The sequence below is a fragment of the Engystomops pustulosus genome, chromosome 2, assembly GCF_040894005.1.
Source record: "Engystomops pustulosus chromosome 2, aEngPut4.maternal, whole genome shotgun sequence".
NCBI lineage: Eukaryota > Metazoa > Chordata > Amphibia > Anura > Leptodactylidae > Engystomops > Engystomops pustulosus.
This window is the reverse complement of record NC_092412.1, coordinates 210,893,870-210,912,235: the sequence shown is the minus strand read 5'-3', so window position 1 is coordinate 210,912,235 and position 18,366 is coordinate 210,893,870. Positions and strand designations below refer to the sequence as shown.

Here is an 18,366-nt window from a genome sequence, read left to right as displayed (position 1 = left end):
TGTACATCATACAGTGATGGGGTACACTGCCCACCACCACCATGGCACTGCCATGTACATTATATAGTGATGGGGTTCACTGCCCACCACCACCATGGCACTGCCATGTTCATTATACAGTGATGGGGTACACTGCCCACCACCACCATGGCACTGCCATGTACATCATACAGTGATGGGGTACACTGCCCACCACCACCATGGCACTGCCATGTTCATTATACAGTGATGGGGTACACTGCCCACCACCACCATGGCACTGCCATGTACATCATACAGTGATGGGGTACACTGCCCACCACCACCATGGCACTGCCATGTACATTATACAGTGATGGGGTACACTGCTCACCACCACCATGGCACTGCCATGTTCATTATACAGTGATGGGGTACACTGCTCACCACCACCATGGCACTGCCATGTACATCATACAGTGATGGGGTACACTGCCCACAACCACCATGGCACTGCCATGTACATTATATAGTGATGGGGTTCACTGCCCACCACCACCATGGCACTGCCATGTTCATTATACAGTGATGGGGTACACTGCCCACCACCACCACCATGGCACTGCCATGTACATCATACAGTGATGGGGTACACTGCCCACCACCACCATGGCACTGCCATGTACATTATACAGTGATGGGGTACACTGCCCACCACCACCATGGCACTGCCATGTTCATTATACAGTGATGGGGTACACTGCCCACCACCACCATGGCACTGCCATGTACATCATACAGTGATGGGGTACACTGCCCACCACCACCATGGCACTGCCATGTACATTATACAGTGATGGGGTACACTGCCCACCACCACCATGGCACAACCATACAGTGATGAGGAGCGCACGGCTTGTGATGAAGCATTTTATGCTTTATCGGATGACGCTAGGCACCCTGGCTCTTTACAGTACTTTTTAAAACGTGATATTCTATTATTCACATTAACAATAAACTTGCACGTCGTAGATATTGCACTGATAGCTATTATACTTGTCATACAACATCTTATTAATTACTAGCACCACTTTATTGGTTACACTAATATTTATATATTCATAGGTTTCATATGTTTTTATTTTAATATTCTGTTCTTTGGATTTTCCTTCAGTCTTATAGCAATTGTTAAGCCTTTAAATCAGTTCACCAGTATAATTGTTCATTACGTCGTTTGGTGCTCATACATGGCATGAGTGCACTTATTGATGATTGAGTATAAAGACTTAGGGCGCATTCAAACGTTGCGTTTTCATTGCGTTTGAAACGCATATACAACAGCTGATGAGAGGTGATTTGCCTAATTACATTACCATTTACGTTTGTAAACACAATGTTAACGCATGTGTTTTGTTAACGCGTGCGTTAACATTGCGTTAACATTTTGTTAACGCGTGCGTTAACAGTGATGTAATTAGGCAAATCACCCCTCCTCAGCTGTTGTATATGCGTTTCAAACACAATGAAAACGCAGGTCAAAACGCAACGTGTGAACGCGCCCTTAGGGCTCTCTCACCTTGGCTTTGTTTTTCATGTCCGTGGTTCAGTGATTTCCACGGATGCCTCAAAAAGCATTGATTTCTATGGTTGTTTTCACATTGGCTTGTATTTACCTATCCGTAGTCCTTGGAAAAAATTATAAAGGTCCTATTTTTTTTAAGGTCCCTTTTTTATCACTGAGAGTGCCTTCCCATGTGCCGTTTTCATCACATTTTTAAACGCATCCAAAAAGAAAGCACATGCCTGAGGAGGCTGCAAAACCAGGTGTGATTTTTTTCTAAACAATGTTATACCTTCGGAATAATGTGAAATGGGCCTTAAAGGGATTTTCCCACAAACTAAAGTTAGGCCCTATCCACGGGATGGAGCCTAACTTGCTGATCAGCGGCGGTCTCAGTGTTGAGACCCCCACAGATTGCCAAAACCCCTCGTCGCTTCGTCAGACTAATGAAGCAGAAGGCCACGCATGACTGTTCTGCTCCATTCATCTCTATGAAGCTGACGGAAATTGAAGAGCGCCGCACTTGCAGATCTCCATCAGCTCCATAGAGATTAATGGAGCAGAACGGTCATGTGCGGCCGTCTGGTCAATTAGTCTGACGGAGCGTCGAGGGGTCGGACTGACCCCTCGTTTTAGCAATCTGTGAGGGTCTCAGCACTGAGACCACCACTGATCAGCAAGTTAGGGCCTAACTTTAGTTTGTGGGAATACCCCTTTAATTTCATCCAAAGGCTGTCTTGAGACAGCTCACAGGCTTTACCAATCATGAGCGGTTTTTGTGTGACTTTTATAGGCCATCAGTTAAACCAGCCAATGTTATCCTCCAAGTAGCAGATTTGCTTTCTAATTACTGATATATTTTTTTTTATTATAAAACATTAAGGGCCTTTGGAAATAATTTTTGAGTATCCCTTCATCTGCACACCTAGTACACCTTTAATGCTGGATGATAAATCTGTCCTAGTCGTACTCTGTCCTTCTCCTAATAGTTGGCTTATTTTACGCCAGAAAGTTAGGACAGAATTCTGTCGGGTCAGCAGTATTTCAGGCGCACGGACCTTTTTGGTGTAAGACCACACACCCCTTTTCTTAGGTCACTAGCTTTTGCCAGGCTAGTCATAGGAGATCCAGAAAATGGTCTAAAACCATAGAAATGTGGTGCAGACTGTTTTTTAGTGTAAACTACAAGAAAATTCTGTCATGGACAGATTAATAAATCTACCAGTGTGTTGTCAGTGGCTGCTGACGTCATAGTGTGTGCGGCCAGTGCGCAAGGTCCTGCCCAGCATGGGAGAGGGAGGTGCGCAGAAGCATGCATAATTAGCAGCCCAGAGCACCGGACATCTTGTCCCCACGGTCTCTGCCGCTAATTATAGGTTCATTTCCTTTAAAGAGGATCTGTCACCCTTAAAATAAAAACACTTTAGGAGCTGCTTACTAATGTAAGCGTTACCCCAGATGTAGCAGTGTTAAACTGCTAGCTTTATCGGAACCTGCTGATAAAGCTAGCGAACACTGCAGTGCCATTCCCTCAGAACGCTGGACCAAGCTTATATCGGTCCACCGTATTCATGAGGGGGTGGTCTGAGGCACTTTTTCCCCAGACCGCCCCTCCCACGCCATAGGCCGGCAGTGACTGCCGCATTAAGCCTGGCAGTCACCGCCGGCCTATGGTGTGGGAGGGACGGTCTGGGGAAGAAGCAGCGCCTCGGACCACCACCTCATGAATAAGTTGGTACCATCCATTCAAGAGCTTACAGCGGTCTAGCGTTCTCAGGCTATGGCGCTGCAGTGTTTGCTAGCTTTATCGGAGGGTTCTGATAAGGCTAGCAGTGTAACACTGCTACATCTGGGGGTAGCGCTAGGAGCTGCTTACTTAAGTAACCAGCTTCTAGAGCATTTTTTTAGGGCCACAAGTCCGCTTTAAGGTCTTTGTAAGTTATTCATAGGACTGGACTGTAGCAATGTTTTAAAGTAGAGAATAGAAAAACAGAGGCAACATTATTATTTTTTTTTTATTATTTATTTTCCTTACAAGATGTTTGGGAATGTTTACATCATGTGACAGCGCTAACATTTGGGAATTCAGAAAACCCGAGGTAGGACGATTTTAACGAAAGGCATTGTAACCCCCACAATCCACAAACAATCATAACTAATTAACCATACTAAGACCAGTATAAAAAGAATTACAATTACAAATAATTTTCCAAGGCAAGACATAAGGGAAAATTTACCTAAAATAGTGCAAGAGCGCTGACAGCTGAAGAAATTGCAATTTTAAGACATGGCCATTCATTTTAAAAAAAATATATTTTTATGAAAAATAAAATAATGCCAGTGGATGACTTTTCAGTACAAGCGCCTTTTCACATGCATTGTTGGCAGTATGACCATATGGGACCATTGTTTGCTCTGGACCATACTTGTCATTGGACATCTACATAACATAGAATTCATAAATCCTACAATTATTTTACCACAGTGTAACATGTATGTGCAATTTACACGTATTTACTATGGGAAAAGAAAAAAACTTTCACAACTTGTCACACTGATAGAAAAGTAGCCCAAAGTTTCCTGGCGGCCTAAGCTTTTAAGATTTAACACTTGCTGATTAAAAACTGTACATGATAACTGGTAGATTTCTAAAATCAGGATTGTTTCTAACAATTTGATTTACTTAAAAGTAAGAATCTCCATGATCATGAGAATGGGGTCTATAAGTGCTCCATATGAATGTGGTCTACATGCTCAACAAACTCTCCAGTCTCTTCTGTGTGAATGGAGGACATTATGCTCATTCCCCATCTTTTAGGTAGGGAAACAAACCCTTTAAATGCGCTTACACAGATCTTCAATCAAAGAACTTTTTACATTGGTCAATGATCAGGTGAACAATCCCCAACCATTGCCATGTGTAAACATAGAGATGAGCTCGCAGGTATTTATATGGGCATAAGGCCAGTTGTTTGGTCAGAGAAAAAAAATCCTCCGTGCACTGGAAGCATTCCCGGCCCAAACCTCGTATCACTGGACTGAACCGAGCTGTCAGTTCAGTCCAGTGATAGGTGGATCGTCTTAGATGTCCCACCAGTCTACAGAGCATTTTTCCTTGACCGAGCTGGCTCTAGGCGACCGGCCTAAGAGTTACTGACAAGTAGTTTAACTAAACATCGCATGGTGGGGTTGATAAGTGAACTTGAGGCCTTTTCTATAACACCAGTTGCCCACAAACCGAGTGTCACAAGGTACAATTTTTGTAAGAGTTTTCTCAGATTCCAGTCCCAGCGTTATCCAACCTTCCGTTTTCGTAGTCCTTATGTCATCCTAGTTGTGTTTAAATTTTACTGCTTACAGCTACATCTTTGAAACATATGTATAAAAAACCTGAACGCACTAAATGCATCATGGGCAAAAGGCCTTTGGAGAGCGAGTGCAGGGAAAAACAAACACTCTGGGGCACATTTACTTACCCGGTCTTGCGGAGTTCAAAAAATTGTATTGTCTGACGTTAATGCAATGTGCCCTGATTCACTAAGATTGTGCGCCCGATATCCTGCATGTGTCTCTTCCCCGTTCAGGTCCAACGGAGTTCACCTTCTTCTTCCTGGTGCATCTAAGTGCTTGATCTTGCAACACAATTTGAAAGTTAAATCCCATGCTCAGTCCGAAACAGTCGGATCATCCAACGGCCGTCCCCCGATTTTTGTTGCATGAAAGCCAGCGCCGCTGCGCCATAATCTGATCGTTTGACACAATCCCCAGTTAAATACCTGTCCCAGCGGCGCAAATCCCAAAAATGTCAGAAAAAGTGCGCCCACGGTCCCTTAGTAAATAAGCCCCCTCTGTGCGCTGCGTAGATTTCCCGTACTGAACTAAAAACGTCAGTTCAGTCCAGCGATACAAGATTCAGTCCAGGAAAGTCCTCCAGTGCATGTAGCATTGACTGCATTCGCTCCAGTTTAAGTAGCCTTCGACAGCACTTGTGTGAGATAATCCTTCATGGACAAAAGACCAAAACCAGATAAAAGTAACAACTGCAACAACCACAAGGTTGGACTGAACTCTTCATTTTAATATGCACCATGTACCAGGTTCAGCGGCTGCCAGTAAATGTTATCAGATTATAGCAGCCACATGAGCCGATTTACAGAAAATGACTAATCAGCCCTTACACGTAGTGTTTTTGGTATGAGTCACACAAGGTTAGCAGTAACTTTCAGGTCCGAGTAATATTTGGGTCACAAATTATTGCTTGATAATCTTGATGCACCATTTGTCTGGAATATTTCATTACAAAGGTTCACATCTACATCACAAGACTCCTGGTGGATCCCAAACTGCGGTAGTTTGGTTTTTCCATTGGTAGAACCAGAAAATAAATAAATACCAGCAATTCAGTAGCAGGTATGAATACAGCCCAGGAACATGGTTCCACATTTAAAGGGCACCTACCACCACAAATCTACCTATAAAGGTAGATTGGGTGGTAGGTGGATCAATGGGACGTGAGGATAGCCCTTTTAAGGGCTAATCCTCACGTCCCTGCACTTTTTTAATAACTTTAATTTGGTATTTATTCAAATTTACTTATGCGGCTACCGGGGCGTGGAGTAGCCGCATATGAGATTACATGAGGCGGCTACTCCACGCCCCGGTAGCCATTTTACCCCTCCTACTCACCCATCTTCGGCGCGCAGCTCCGCGTAGCTGCGCGCCCTCGTCCGGCGATCCTGCCGTCTGCGCATGCGCAGAAGAGCAGGCCCGCGCCTGCGCGGTCACAACTCCGAAACAGGCACGGGCCTGCTCTTCTGCGCATGCGCAGACGGCAGGATCGCCGGACGAGGGCGCGCAGCTACGCGGAGCTGCGCGCCGAAGATGGGTGAGTAGGAGGGGTAAAATGGCTACCGGGGCGTGGAGTAGCCGTCTCATGTAATCTCATATGCGGCTACTCCACGCCCCGGTAGCCGCATAAGTAAATTTGAATAAATACCAAATTAAAGTTATTAAAAAAGTGCAGGGACGTGAGGATTAGCCCTTAAAGGGCTATCCTCACGTCCCATTGACCCACCTACCACCCAATCTACCTTTATAGGTAGATTTGTGGTGGTAGGTGCCCTTTAATCCCTTTACCCTTTGCATATCTGTTTAATGAGAAACTCAACATTTCAACAATAGATCTGATACCCATTAATTTACATGTTCCAAAATTTCTAAAAGTAAGACAGAAATTACAGAGCTGGATGAGACAGTCTTATGCTGCGCCAGATTTTTCAAAGTGTCTAATGCTGGCTTATAAATCTGGCATAGTCAGTCTTGTTGTACTTTGCACCTCCTATTAACCCCTTAACGCCGAAGCCACTTTTCACCTTCCTGACACGGCCTATTTTTTCAAATCTGCCCTGTGTCACTATAAATGGTTATAACTTTGAAACGCTTTAACATATCCAAGTGATTTTGAAATTTTTTTCTCGTGACAAGTCTTCTTTATGTGGACATGGTTTTTTATGCATAGTCTTATTTTTGTAGGATGTTATGGGCCTTTGAACGTCAGGTGCAATTTTTCACATTTTCATAAAAAACGCAAAATCCTGCTATTGAGGGACCTGCTCAGGTTTCAAGTCACTTTGAGAGGCCTAAATAAAAGTAAAACCCCATAAATTACCCCATTATAGAAGCTACACCCCTCAATGTACGTAAAACAACTTTTATGAAGTTTGTTAACCCTTTAATTGGTTTACAGGGGTTAAAAAAAAATCGGATGCAATTTTGAAAGTAAAATTTTTTTGGCTAAATGAATGCGTTTTTCAAAAAAATGTACAAATTCTCAGTGGATAAAATACTAAAACGCTCCACAAAATTTGATACCCAATCCCTCCCGTGTATAACAATCCCCCATATGTGGAGGTAACCTGCTGTATGGGCACATGCCAGGGCATCGAAGGGAAGCTGCGCCATTCAGAGCAGATTATGCATTGTCTTTTTATTGGCTATACAATCTTTATTTTTTTGGCAATTTGGACATATAAGGGCTTATTTTTTGCGACATTAGATGCACTTTACAAATATTTCATTTTAGTGGGTCATTCATTAGCTTATTGATGAGATTTTATTAACTCTTGAATGTATGGGTGAAAAGAAAATTGTCAATTTTGGTTTCCTTTCTTTTAGTATTTTTTGTGGTTCGAACACCGTACACTAAAAATACTATATTATCTTTATTCTATAGATCACTACGATTATGATACCTCATTTATATAGTTTTTCATTTATTTTTACAATTTTACTGGAAAAAACTAATATAGAAGAAATCTCATTTGTTTTTCGGAGACATAACTTCAATATTTTTTGGATGACGGCGCTAGTTTAGGGCTTATTTTTTACGTGTTGAGTTGTCCTTTTCAGTGGGACCATTTTGGCGCACATAACTGTTTTTGATCACTTTTTAGAACATTTTTGTGAAGAGATCTTATGAAAAATGTACATTTTTGGCAAGTTTTTTGGGTTTTGTTTTCATGGCGTTCACCGAGCGGGCCAAATAATGTTTCTTAGTTATTGTACGGATTGTTACGGACGCAGCGATTCCAAATATTTGGGGATTTTTTAGCGATTTTGTGGTTTTTTTTACTTTATTACATGTGTATAGGGAATGTTTATGTTTAGGGGACTTTAACATTATTTAATTCTTTTTATTAAAATGGGCTTTTATTTAATGTTTTTAACTTTTTTTGTTTACTTTAACAGGTTGGCTTGAACAAGCGATCCACTGATCAAGCTCTTCTTCACCTTACACAATGTATTACACTGTGTAATACACATGTATTACACTGTGTAATGTAACACACTGAGCATGCTGTTTCTGGCAGGACCCGACTCCCGGAAGAGGATCGCACAGCCCCAGGACATTGGCAGTCCCGGGGCTGCGATTGAAGCAGCGGACCCCCCAGTAATCGCCATGGGGGGGGGGGTCCAATTCAAATTAAATGCCCCTAACACACCGCGATCGCGAATGTTAGAGGCGGGTGTCGGCTATAATATATAGCTGACACCTGCAGCTTCTGCCGCCGGCTCAGTTTTAGGAGCCAGCGCCAGAAGCTTGACCTATAATTACTGAAAAATGCGGGAACGCTCCTCCCGCGATGCAGTAATATTACATCAAATGTCGGTAAAGAGTTAACAGGTGCAAAAAAATCTGCATTTTTGTTTGAATTTTTTTGTTCAACATAGACCACACACCTTTAATTGAAGATGTACCCATCACAAAAGGGTCTAAAAATGTCTAAATCACCTTGCATATCATATCAAAACAATTCAAACATTATTTAGTGCAAATTACCACAGAATCGTTTCATAAACAGATCAATATATCCCAGTATTTAGGCCTCATGCACACAAACATCAGGGGAAATTTATTGCGTGCCAGCGTATGGTGGAGGTCAGTGCTACTACACCTGAAACTGACATAAATCTCCCCATAGTTTTAGGTCATGTGCGATGCATTGTTTCAATAGATACTATAATAGATAGTCCCATGTATTTCTATGGCCTGAAAATGCTTGCAGGTCCTATTCTCTCACACATACAGCGATTAGGGGAGTTGCTCATACTCCCAGAAATGTGTTTTGCCATTACAGTCAGTCAATAAGGACTGTATACACTTTGTAAAATCCACTATATTTGTGCTTTAGGATATTGATTTTGGCTTCCATAGACACCCTCTAGTTCAGACTTGCTATTTGCAGTCATAATTTGGGTGTCTGGCAGTATTGTTTTCGTACTAGTTTATTGGTGCCATTTTGAGGTACATAAGGGACCTTCTGGATGTGGCAAAACCAAATATGTGCCTTTTCTTAAATAATTTGGGTTGGGGGGGGGATTAAAAACTTTATAGAAAGTGTTTCACAGTTTTATGTGTCCCACAGGGGAACATGTGATTAGCTTCATTACACTAGCTATGTAGTACAGTACATTATGCTGTCAGGATGCTAGTCTAAGACTATAGCACATATGTAGATATACATGTCAGACCTACGACACAATAGAATCATATACAACCCACAATCTTGTGATTCCACCCCACGGAACTAAGCCCAGGGTTGGCAAGACTTCTCCATGGTCCTGGCTAGTGCCTTGGGTGCAAATAGATGACATGGCTGTGATGGGACCTGCCGCATAAAATTAAGAAATTTAGTGACCGTTTCATGTACTGTTAGTTCTAAATAATTTTGTTATGTTTTATTATGTTATTTGTGACGAATTATAGTCACAATTTCAGACTTTTTGCAGACGGCCACATCACAACTGCATCACGGCCGTGTCATGGCAGCACGGTCTACTCACACCCCTAGGCCACATTCACATGACCTTTGTGGGGACGTATATCCGGCTGCAAGTTGCGGCTGGATATACGCCCCCTTAGACGCCTATGGAGACCTATTCTGGTACCATATACAGGGAAAAGATAGAGAGAATGCTCTTTATCTTTCCCCTCTACAGCTGTGTGGAGCCATTTCCTCCGGAAAGGAGAGGGGTGAGCAACGCTCAGACATCCTCCTCTCCAGTGCACCAACGTGTGTTCAGCCGGGCAAGCACAGGTTCATCTGAATGTGGCCATAAACTAAGTTTTACGTGAAACTCTGCAAAGTCATGAAGTACCCTGTTGGGGTGTTACGTTTCCAATGTTTGTCCCTTTAACACATAACGTAAGAATCATCTGCACAAGTACAACATATTAACAGTTAAAAGGCAAGTAGGATAAAATAAAACTATTCCTGCAGTAATTATTACTAGTTATTTCAGTAACTATGTCCACAATCAAACATATGGCACTAGTAATAATATGACAAAGAGCTGTTCCTACATTGTTTGTAATGGTCGACAACTCGGCCACTAGTGAAAAATGGACCATAACTGTGCGGCTCTTCACTTGTCATTGAACGCTTCCCATCAGTGGGGATTGCAAGTTTCTGTTCAGAGATGCAGTATTCTGGATATTTTGGTCATATAGGCGATATTTAAAAAGAAAAAAACATGATTTATGAAAGTCAAGCTCATTAAAAGTAAGATTGTTCAATAGAGATAGTCCAAAGGCTTGTAGCCAAGGAGGACACGTGGCTACCGAGCTGTCACCATCCACAGTCCCAGTGCCACATTAGCAGTCAGGAGAACACTGCCAGCTAGAAGAATGAAGAAGCCCAAAAGTTCTCGGTTCTCCTTCTCTACTATTAGAGAAGTCAGCGTAGCTTCGAGGAAAGAGTTGAGTATCCATTGTCCATCCAATGCAAAGCACGGAACGGCATTTATTACAGCCAGCGCCCCGGAGAGAGAAATCACATATCTTGGTGCAGTTAAGGATAAAACCACTAAACAGACCCAGTACATAAGACATCACAAGCACCAGGAATTGGATATATTCCCTGCTGCCATGCACACTCTCTTCCAATCGATGAACCACTAGAAACGTCATTTCTCAATATCATTGAATGCTGCAGTCATTTCTTTTGCAAACAAACGTATAAGAACAGATCGATGAGCTGCACCACAAAAGATAGGACAGATCCTTGCCCATTTTTCTGGAGGGAAAAGTTACTTTTCTCAGACATCAGCTGAGTGAGTGGCGCTCAACCGGCAATGTCGGACGGGCCACAAGCAACGGTACATGGCCTGCTGCTGATAAGGCATTAGTGTATGCCAACTCCTGATGTAAACACAAATCTCATCCGTAGGTCCTATGCACCAAGCAAAATCTAAAAGCGTGTCCTTTTAACATTAGAAAACCCTACTTTTTTCTGTAGCATAGATTTGAGGCATCCATTGGAAGTATTTCTTGGTCACCATCAAGAGGTCATGACCATATATGGCGGCTGTATGCTAGCTGTATGAATGGCAGCTAACATATGGCCGCAATGGGAGTGCATTGTGCACGGCACGGTCTGGTGAGCACACATAGGTGTCACCATACTGTGTGGTCGCTGCATAAAGGATAGATGGTGATTTATCTTTAGCTGTACAAAAATGCCCAGCAGCACTCCTCCCTATATGAGGGTTGCTCACCCCTCTACCTCTCTACATGAACGCATGCTGCGCTCCCGGGTCCCGTTCCAGGTGCGAATGGAGTCTTAGATTGTATATTAAAACAACAGGCTGCAATGTCATCTCTACGTCACTATGGCAAATCTGTCTACAGGACTGAAGATGGGTCTCTCTCTCCTCTCTTGTTTACACAGCTGTGAGTGTTAACCCTCCCTGTTCGCTCCTTGGTTGTAGTATGCTATGAGGACCATATTCAAAAAAATACTAAAAACAGGGAACTCTGTGCTCTTACCCAATAAATTAGATCAGTTTTAGAAATGCATGACTACGGTACTAGAAAGGATACTTGCAGAAGGTCTCTATAACCACAGGAAGATCGACACTGAGGAACTTATATCGAGGAATGAAACTGCTCAGGCTCACTGTGAAAAGAAAGGGTTAGGGTCATACAAATTATTCCAAAATTGCATGTGTTACCATCCCACAAATCTGAACATACATCACTTACTGGTCTCAGGGTGAATGCACCTAAAATAGATTATTATAGAAGAAAGTGTGGCATAGCACTGCCATATGTTGCCATATGGTTAGGGCAAGGGTAATTATAATCCACAAACTTGTTTACCAGTCTTGGTTTAAGTGCAAAGAAAAAGTATAGATTTGTAGCGCATTGCAGTATTACTACTATACTAAAAATATGGAAATATAATGGGAGTGAGAGGGAAGCAGAAAAATTAAGCTGGAGCGAATAGCATTTTTCATCTAAGCCAGAATTACAGTGTCCAATTTATAGGGCATGAAATGATAGAAATCGGGTTACTCCTCATGTGTGCAGGACCAGTGGTGAGAATTCGATTCCTTACCTCCATATTGTAGGTGTGCAGGATAGCCTATAAATAACATCTCTAGTTGAGGAGGATGCTTTATTCGGATCAGCCGAGTCTGGTTCTCTATGGATGGAATGGCGCAGACACTGTTTGATGACTTCTCGCAGTCTGCATTAGACTGACAATCTGGACTGGAGAGCAGCGCTTTTCTTGCAGGCAAACAGGCATACTGTCAGTGACAAAGATTATGTGTTATACGTATTCTTAACTATTTCTACAGATATGCGGACACTTTAGCAACTCTTGCAGCATATACAATACTATCCTTATATAAAGTTATCCACTATACACAAACTTTCGAATCAGTGGGGGTGTTACAGATGGTCCCTAGTAACAGCGAATGAATGGATTGTTTGGTCGCAGATGCCCAAACAATCCTTTTCTACTTTATGATGCTGCCAAGGTGGCCAGTTACAGGCATTTTGCTCCTTTCGGTTCTATGGAACCGCCAGAGGTAGTCACTGTAATTGCAAAAACAGCAGCTCCATTTATTTGGTCATAAAAGGGACCTTAGCAAGTGTTGATAGAACTGGAGATGTCCAAATAGTAAATTATTACAGCCCAATTATTGGCTAAATCTGTTTTGAAAGACAGGGAGGACTTGGCTCAAGTCCACTTAGTCCTCTTATTCTGCCACACCACCAAATAGGAGAAGTACACCTTAGTGCTCTTTCACATTGGCTTTGTGAGGCATCCATGTAAATCACTGAACCACGGCCATGAAAAACACAGCCACTGATTTCTATAGGTGTTTTCGCTTTGGCTTGTATTTTCACTGATATGTGGTCCTTGGAAAAAAATTATGAAACATGTCTTTTTTTTTTTTTTTAACTGAAGCGGATCACAAAAGACAATAGAAGTCCATGGTTACGCAAAAAAAAAAAAAAAAAAAAAAAATTGATGAAACGTCTGGTTGTTTTTTTTCACTGGAAAACCAGGTGGGATGTTCTCAAAGCATGGTAAAAATCTTCAGTTTTAGAATGGAAGAAAAACAGAGAAACAATGGAGACAAAACGCAACAGATGCACAACTGAAGATGAGCACCAACGCCAATGTGAACAAGCCCTTAAATTGTGTGATTCCAACAAACACATAATTGGTTTGTGTTTTAGGGCCTACCTGCTGACTGTAGCCATTGCCACTGTAGGAGAAGCAGATATCGGAAAGGCTGTTGTTACTGCAACACTCTACAGATCCATCCAGCCGCCTGTACACTGAAAATGCAGGAAATCATCAGGGATCTTTACTTCTTAGGTACCAGAACATGTATATTGTCTAGACTCTTTGCTTTCCCCTTCTTTTACAGGCCATCTCTCATTGTACTTTGTGTCTCATTTCCTTGCTCTTTATTTATTCCAGTTTAGGAATTGTTTATTTTAGCACATACATATATTATGCTGGGAACGCAACGTCTCCGAAATCCGGAACCATAAACTACCGTAATAATATCTTGCAGTGGCATAAACTCATAAGATAAAGATACTGAATGATTTCTAGGGTACATAGAATGTTTTTTTCCCCATAACCTGTGATATTTTTGCTCTCCAGAAAGGCATTCAGGCCTCTCTTCTACACATTTACAAATAGTCCACCATAAAAACCTCCCGCGGCAGGAAGGAAAGTGCTGCAGATGTTAAAATCCACGGCAGATTACAGTATGAGGCACATAGATCATTTACAATTCTCATCCACTTGGATGGAAAATGTGGTACAGATATCTCCTCAACATGTCCAATCAGGGCATGTATGGGCCCCCAAGATAAGAGGAATGGGTCATGGAATAATCTGAAGGCCCTAGGTAAACTTGTTTTCTGACTTAACCCAAAAGGCTGTATAGGAAAGTGGAAGCTGGTCTAAACTCCACAGATCTAATATTCTCCAGATGAATTATCCATCATGATTTATCAGGCGCAGAATATGAATGTGGAGTCTGACCTCTATGTACTTCTTCTAGGTCATGGAAAACATGTAGTCCCTCCATCTTTTTCACTAGAAAATCAATTCATATCCGTAACACAAATATAGGCTTGTTTGTACTTCTAAAACAGCACGATGCCTCCTGTTGCCTTAGGGAGACACAGCAGTAACGTCGCATCTGCTTTAGCCAGTTTTAGGCTGTGGTGGATGCACAATGTTGATTTAATATCACCGCTGAGCCTCAACATACCAACAGTGGGAAAGCGAAAGAGAAAGAACGAGAAAAAGAGAAAGAGCGAGAGAAAGAGAAAGAGCGAGAGAAAGAGAAAGAGCAAGAGAAAGCAAGCGAGAGAGTGAGAGAGCGAAAAAGATGGAATCTAGAGTATAAAATTTATAGAAATCCAAAATGTCAACAAAGAATTTCTTTTAATTCCAAAAGATTGTAGATGAAATTACAATGGAAACAATTATAGTGGAATTGCATCTCATTCTTGGAGAGTGCAGAGTTTTCTATGACCATTACCTTGGGGGCTGTTACCTCACAAATCCCCCTAATGCTGCCCATCTTCTAGAATACAGCTTCGATAACATGAGCTAATCCAGCCCCTTACCTTCAGTGACACTTGGGATGGTATGACAGTATATACTACTGTACCTCTGCTAGGGAAATGCAGCTGTTGTAGAGTCCCAGTACTTATGCAGAAGCCCGTTTGGGGCTTTAAGGAGATGTCGTTTAGGCATTTGTGCCAATCATCCACACTTTTCACTGGACAGTCTTGAATTTGGGTAACAATATCTTGAACAAACAAACCCCTCGGTCCACTTGCTGGAGAAACCTAAAAAAAAGGCATTGATCAAACATCAATTTCTGAAGAAAATGTCAGCAGTTCTCTGTATCGTCTAATGTCTGTATAATCTGATCAAAATTATCCTTCCAGTCACAATGTAAATGTACAGATATGGTGGGACCTATTATGAATGTATTATTATACGGTGAGAACTCCATGAGATCTCCACCCAAGTTAATTTTCCTGGCCCATATTTCATGCAGTGGAGGGGAGTCTGTTATCTATACAATTAGGCAAAGCATCAAATGCTGAATTAATGTGCTAGGCACAGGCCCTTATAGAGCCTGAACTAGAGCAGAGACTTAAAGGCAATTTCCAATGTGTGAATACATGTTTGGATGCTCCACTCGTACCCAGGAAGCCCAAAAATGGCCAGGCAGGCTGAAGGGAATTAGAGCAAGACCCGCTTCTGACAAACGCATTTGGCCCGTGGGGCATTTGGCCTGATCTCACGGACTGAACACATTGGGGAACATTTACTAACAACAGTGCAGTCTGTACTATGTGCAGGGGGCACCAGATTCAGGATTTCTTGAGCACATTCTTCACGAATCTGGCGCTCTATGCAATGCCCCAACAGAGGGCATCACTTTTGTGCACCTTTAACATAGGGTGTGCGACACAAATCTGTCAGATTTTGCATGTCAACTCTGGCGCAGGATTCGACTGAGCACTGGAAAGTCCCCTTCAATGCAAAAATTTGTGTGGCATGAAGAACAGTGCCGCCGCGACACAAAAGGGTTGTCACATTTGTGGCCCGGACCCTTCTTATATACCTGTGCAAGCAGTTTGCACTAGAAACAATGTGCAAAGTCCAACAGAAAACTGGCGCACAGAGCTTAGTAAATGTTCCCCATTGTACAGGACGGGAGCCCTTGTATGATACAGAAATATAATGCAAGGAGTCCTGTCCTGTACAAAGTCCGTGGCATAGGAAAAACGCACCGCTCCGTTTCCACGGGCTAAACACAATTGTTTGCATCGGGAGTTAAGCTTAGTTCACATTTGCAAATGGCGTAGAAGAAAAATAAAAGAGTTCTTGCCTGTCCATACCCTCAGGGAGCTGGCGCGGAGACTGTTGCTCCTCTTGGACTATGGTTACATGCACATGACATGCATCCACTGCAGCCAATCAGAGAATACACTGGGCCGGTGCCAGATTACTGCCTTAGTGATTGGGGCACAGCTGTGGCCTCTCACTGCCTCCAGCTAGTCTTTATGGAAAGGCAAGTATTTTTAATTTTAGGGTATGCAGTATATGGAAAACCTAGACAGGACTTCATTCCCTGAAGAATCCTGGAGCACCTTTGCTTATAATCCCATAGTGAAACACAGGATTTTTTTTTCTATAATCTGTTTCTATTTTAAGGTTGCAGATTTTTTTCTTCGAATTTATTTTCATGATTATGGTGTTGGCCATCTTACCCGCGTTCTAGAAACCTGTTTCACAGCAGCCTCAGCGCAGATCCAAGGTGAAAATGTACAGTGTCATTATATACCGTAGTAGTGGAGACAATGATGGAGTTTTCAACAGTTATCTTCTAATGTAATCCTGCATGTCATGTAAATGAGGAGACTGCTGTATTGAAAACCTCTGCAAAATTTCAGTTAAGCTAATATTAAAGGGGTTGTTGGAGTCAACTCCCAAAAGCTGGGCGGTAACATCATAGAGTGAACCCTTTGGCCCCTTGCACACAGCCATATCCTGGCCAGGGGAGCATACAACCACACACAGGAAAGAGCGCTGCTTACCCCTCCCCTCTCCATAAAGAGGCAAGCGCCATGTCCCATATTTTTCCATGCACAGTCACACCGAGTTGAAACAATGTACGCTCACCGCATCGTGATAAGGTCTTATCTGCCACGTCCACCACTGAATCCAGCGATGGATTGTATAAAGCAAGTGACTGTTTTGCATCCTGCCCTCTGCACCTGACCATTTATTAGCCTCCAATCCGTTAAACTACATTAACACGTAGTACGGCGGGCATACATCAACGCAGAGGGGAAAACAAGAGGGATGAACGCCGGTCACCTCCGCTCCTTTCCATAGCGATATATGGCTGCGGCGTCAGATTATGGGGAAAGATAGGACATGTCCTACTTTCTCCCGGCTACGGAACGGTACACTGCCGCACGTGTGTTGCACCATACCGCTCCTGTACCGTGCAGCGAGTCCACTGCCGTGTATGGGGGATGTATATACGTCCCCCATACATTCGTGTAAATATAGCCTTAAACATAGATTAGTGTGTAAACGGCAGGATATAGTTATTAAATATAGATAAAATAACAACAAAAAAAAAGGTTTAAACATAAAAGAACTTGTATAATATAAGTTACTTGTTGGTGACACATTCCCTTTAAAATGGGTTTTGTACATTTTTTTGACCAGCGGCTTATTTAAAAAAAACAACTACAACGTAGGTTTTAATCAGCTTTTTAGCTCATAGCTTTTAAAGCCAAACCAAGCCCACAAAGGTTAACAGGAAATCTACCATCAAGAATCTACTTATTAAGGTTGAGCTGATGGTACGTTCCCAGCAACATCCTAAACCAGAATGCTTTCTAACCTAATCTACAGTTTATCAAACTAATATGCTAATTTTCTGCAAAGGCTACTGGGGAGAGAAATAGCGAATCTGGAGCAAAGGCTACTACACGCCCTAGTAGCCTCTGCGATCCCTCATACTTGCGTGCCCAAGACGAATCTTCTGTCGCGCAGCTGACTGATGGAGCTCTGTGCATTCGCAGTAGCTCCGGCTTTAGTTCCAGGCGCACGTGTGCACATTGCCGATTCAGAAAGCTGACAAAGACACCTGTCACCAGCTAAAAATGATATTCCTGGCAACAAGTTCATCAAGACTGCTGTTTTTAACACCAATTCTAAAATTCCCCGCCAGTGGCGGTCCTGTGCCCGTATTCACTAAACGGCTCCGGCTTTTAGTAAATGCGGACGCCCACTCCCAAACTGTAGACCAGTTCTGAAATGGCAGAGTTTTTGGGCTATAGTTTCCGCTGGTTTTCTGGCAGAGACTTTCGTAAAAGTGGGGAGTCTGGTTTGGAGAAGCCAGAACACTGGTGTAGAAAGCCTAATTCATTTACCCCATTGTTTTATTATGGTCCATATTTGTTTTATCATTTAATAGCAGCATCAAAA

The 18,366-nt window shown here is 42.5% G+C and overlaps 1 protein-coding gene across 2 annotated transcripts in view; it reads right to left on the bottom strand.

Annotated features, from left to right (window-relative positions):
- Positions 1-9,380: 9,380 nt before the first annotated feature.
- Positions 9,381-18,366, bottom strand: part of MBTPS2 (membrane bound transcription factor peptidase, site 2) — a 29,262-nt gene continuing 20,276 nt past the window's right edge. For both annotated transcript variants that reach the window (XM_072137982.1, XM_072137983.1), the window contains exons 8-12: positions 15,014-15,194; positions 13,561-13,655; positions 12,418-12,610; positions 11,901-11,976; positions 9,381-10,859 (exon numbers count right to left, since the gene is read on the bottom strand). In XM_072137982.1, the coding sequence (XP_071994083.1) occupies positions 10,637-10,859; positions 11,901-11,976; positions 12,418-12,610; positions 13,561-13,655; positions 15,014-15,194 (768 nt within the window). In that variant the 3' untranslated portion in view covers positions 9,381-10,636. The remainder of the gene's footprint in view (positions 10,860-11,900; positions 11,977-12,417; positions 12,611-13,560; positions 13,656-15,013; positions 15,195-18,366) is intronic.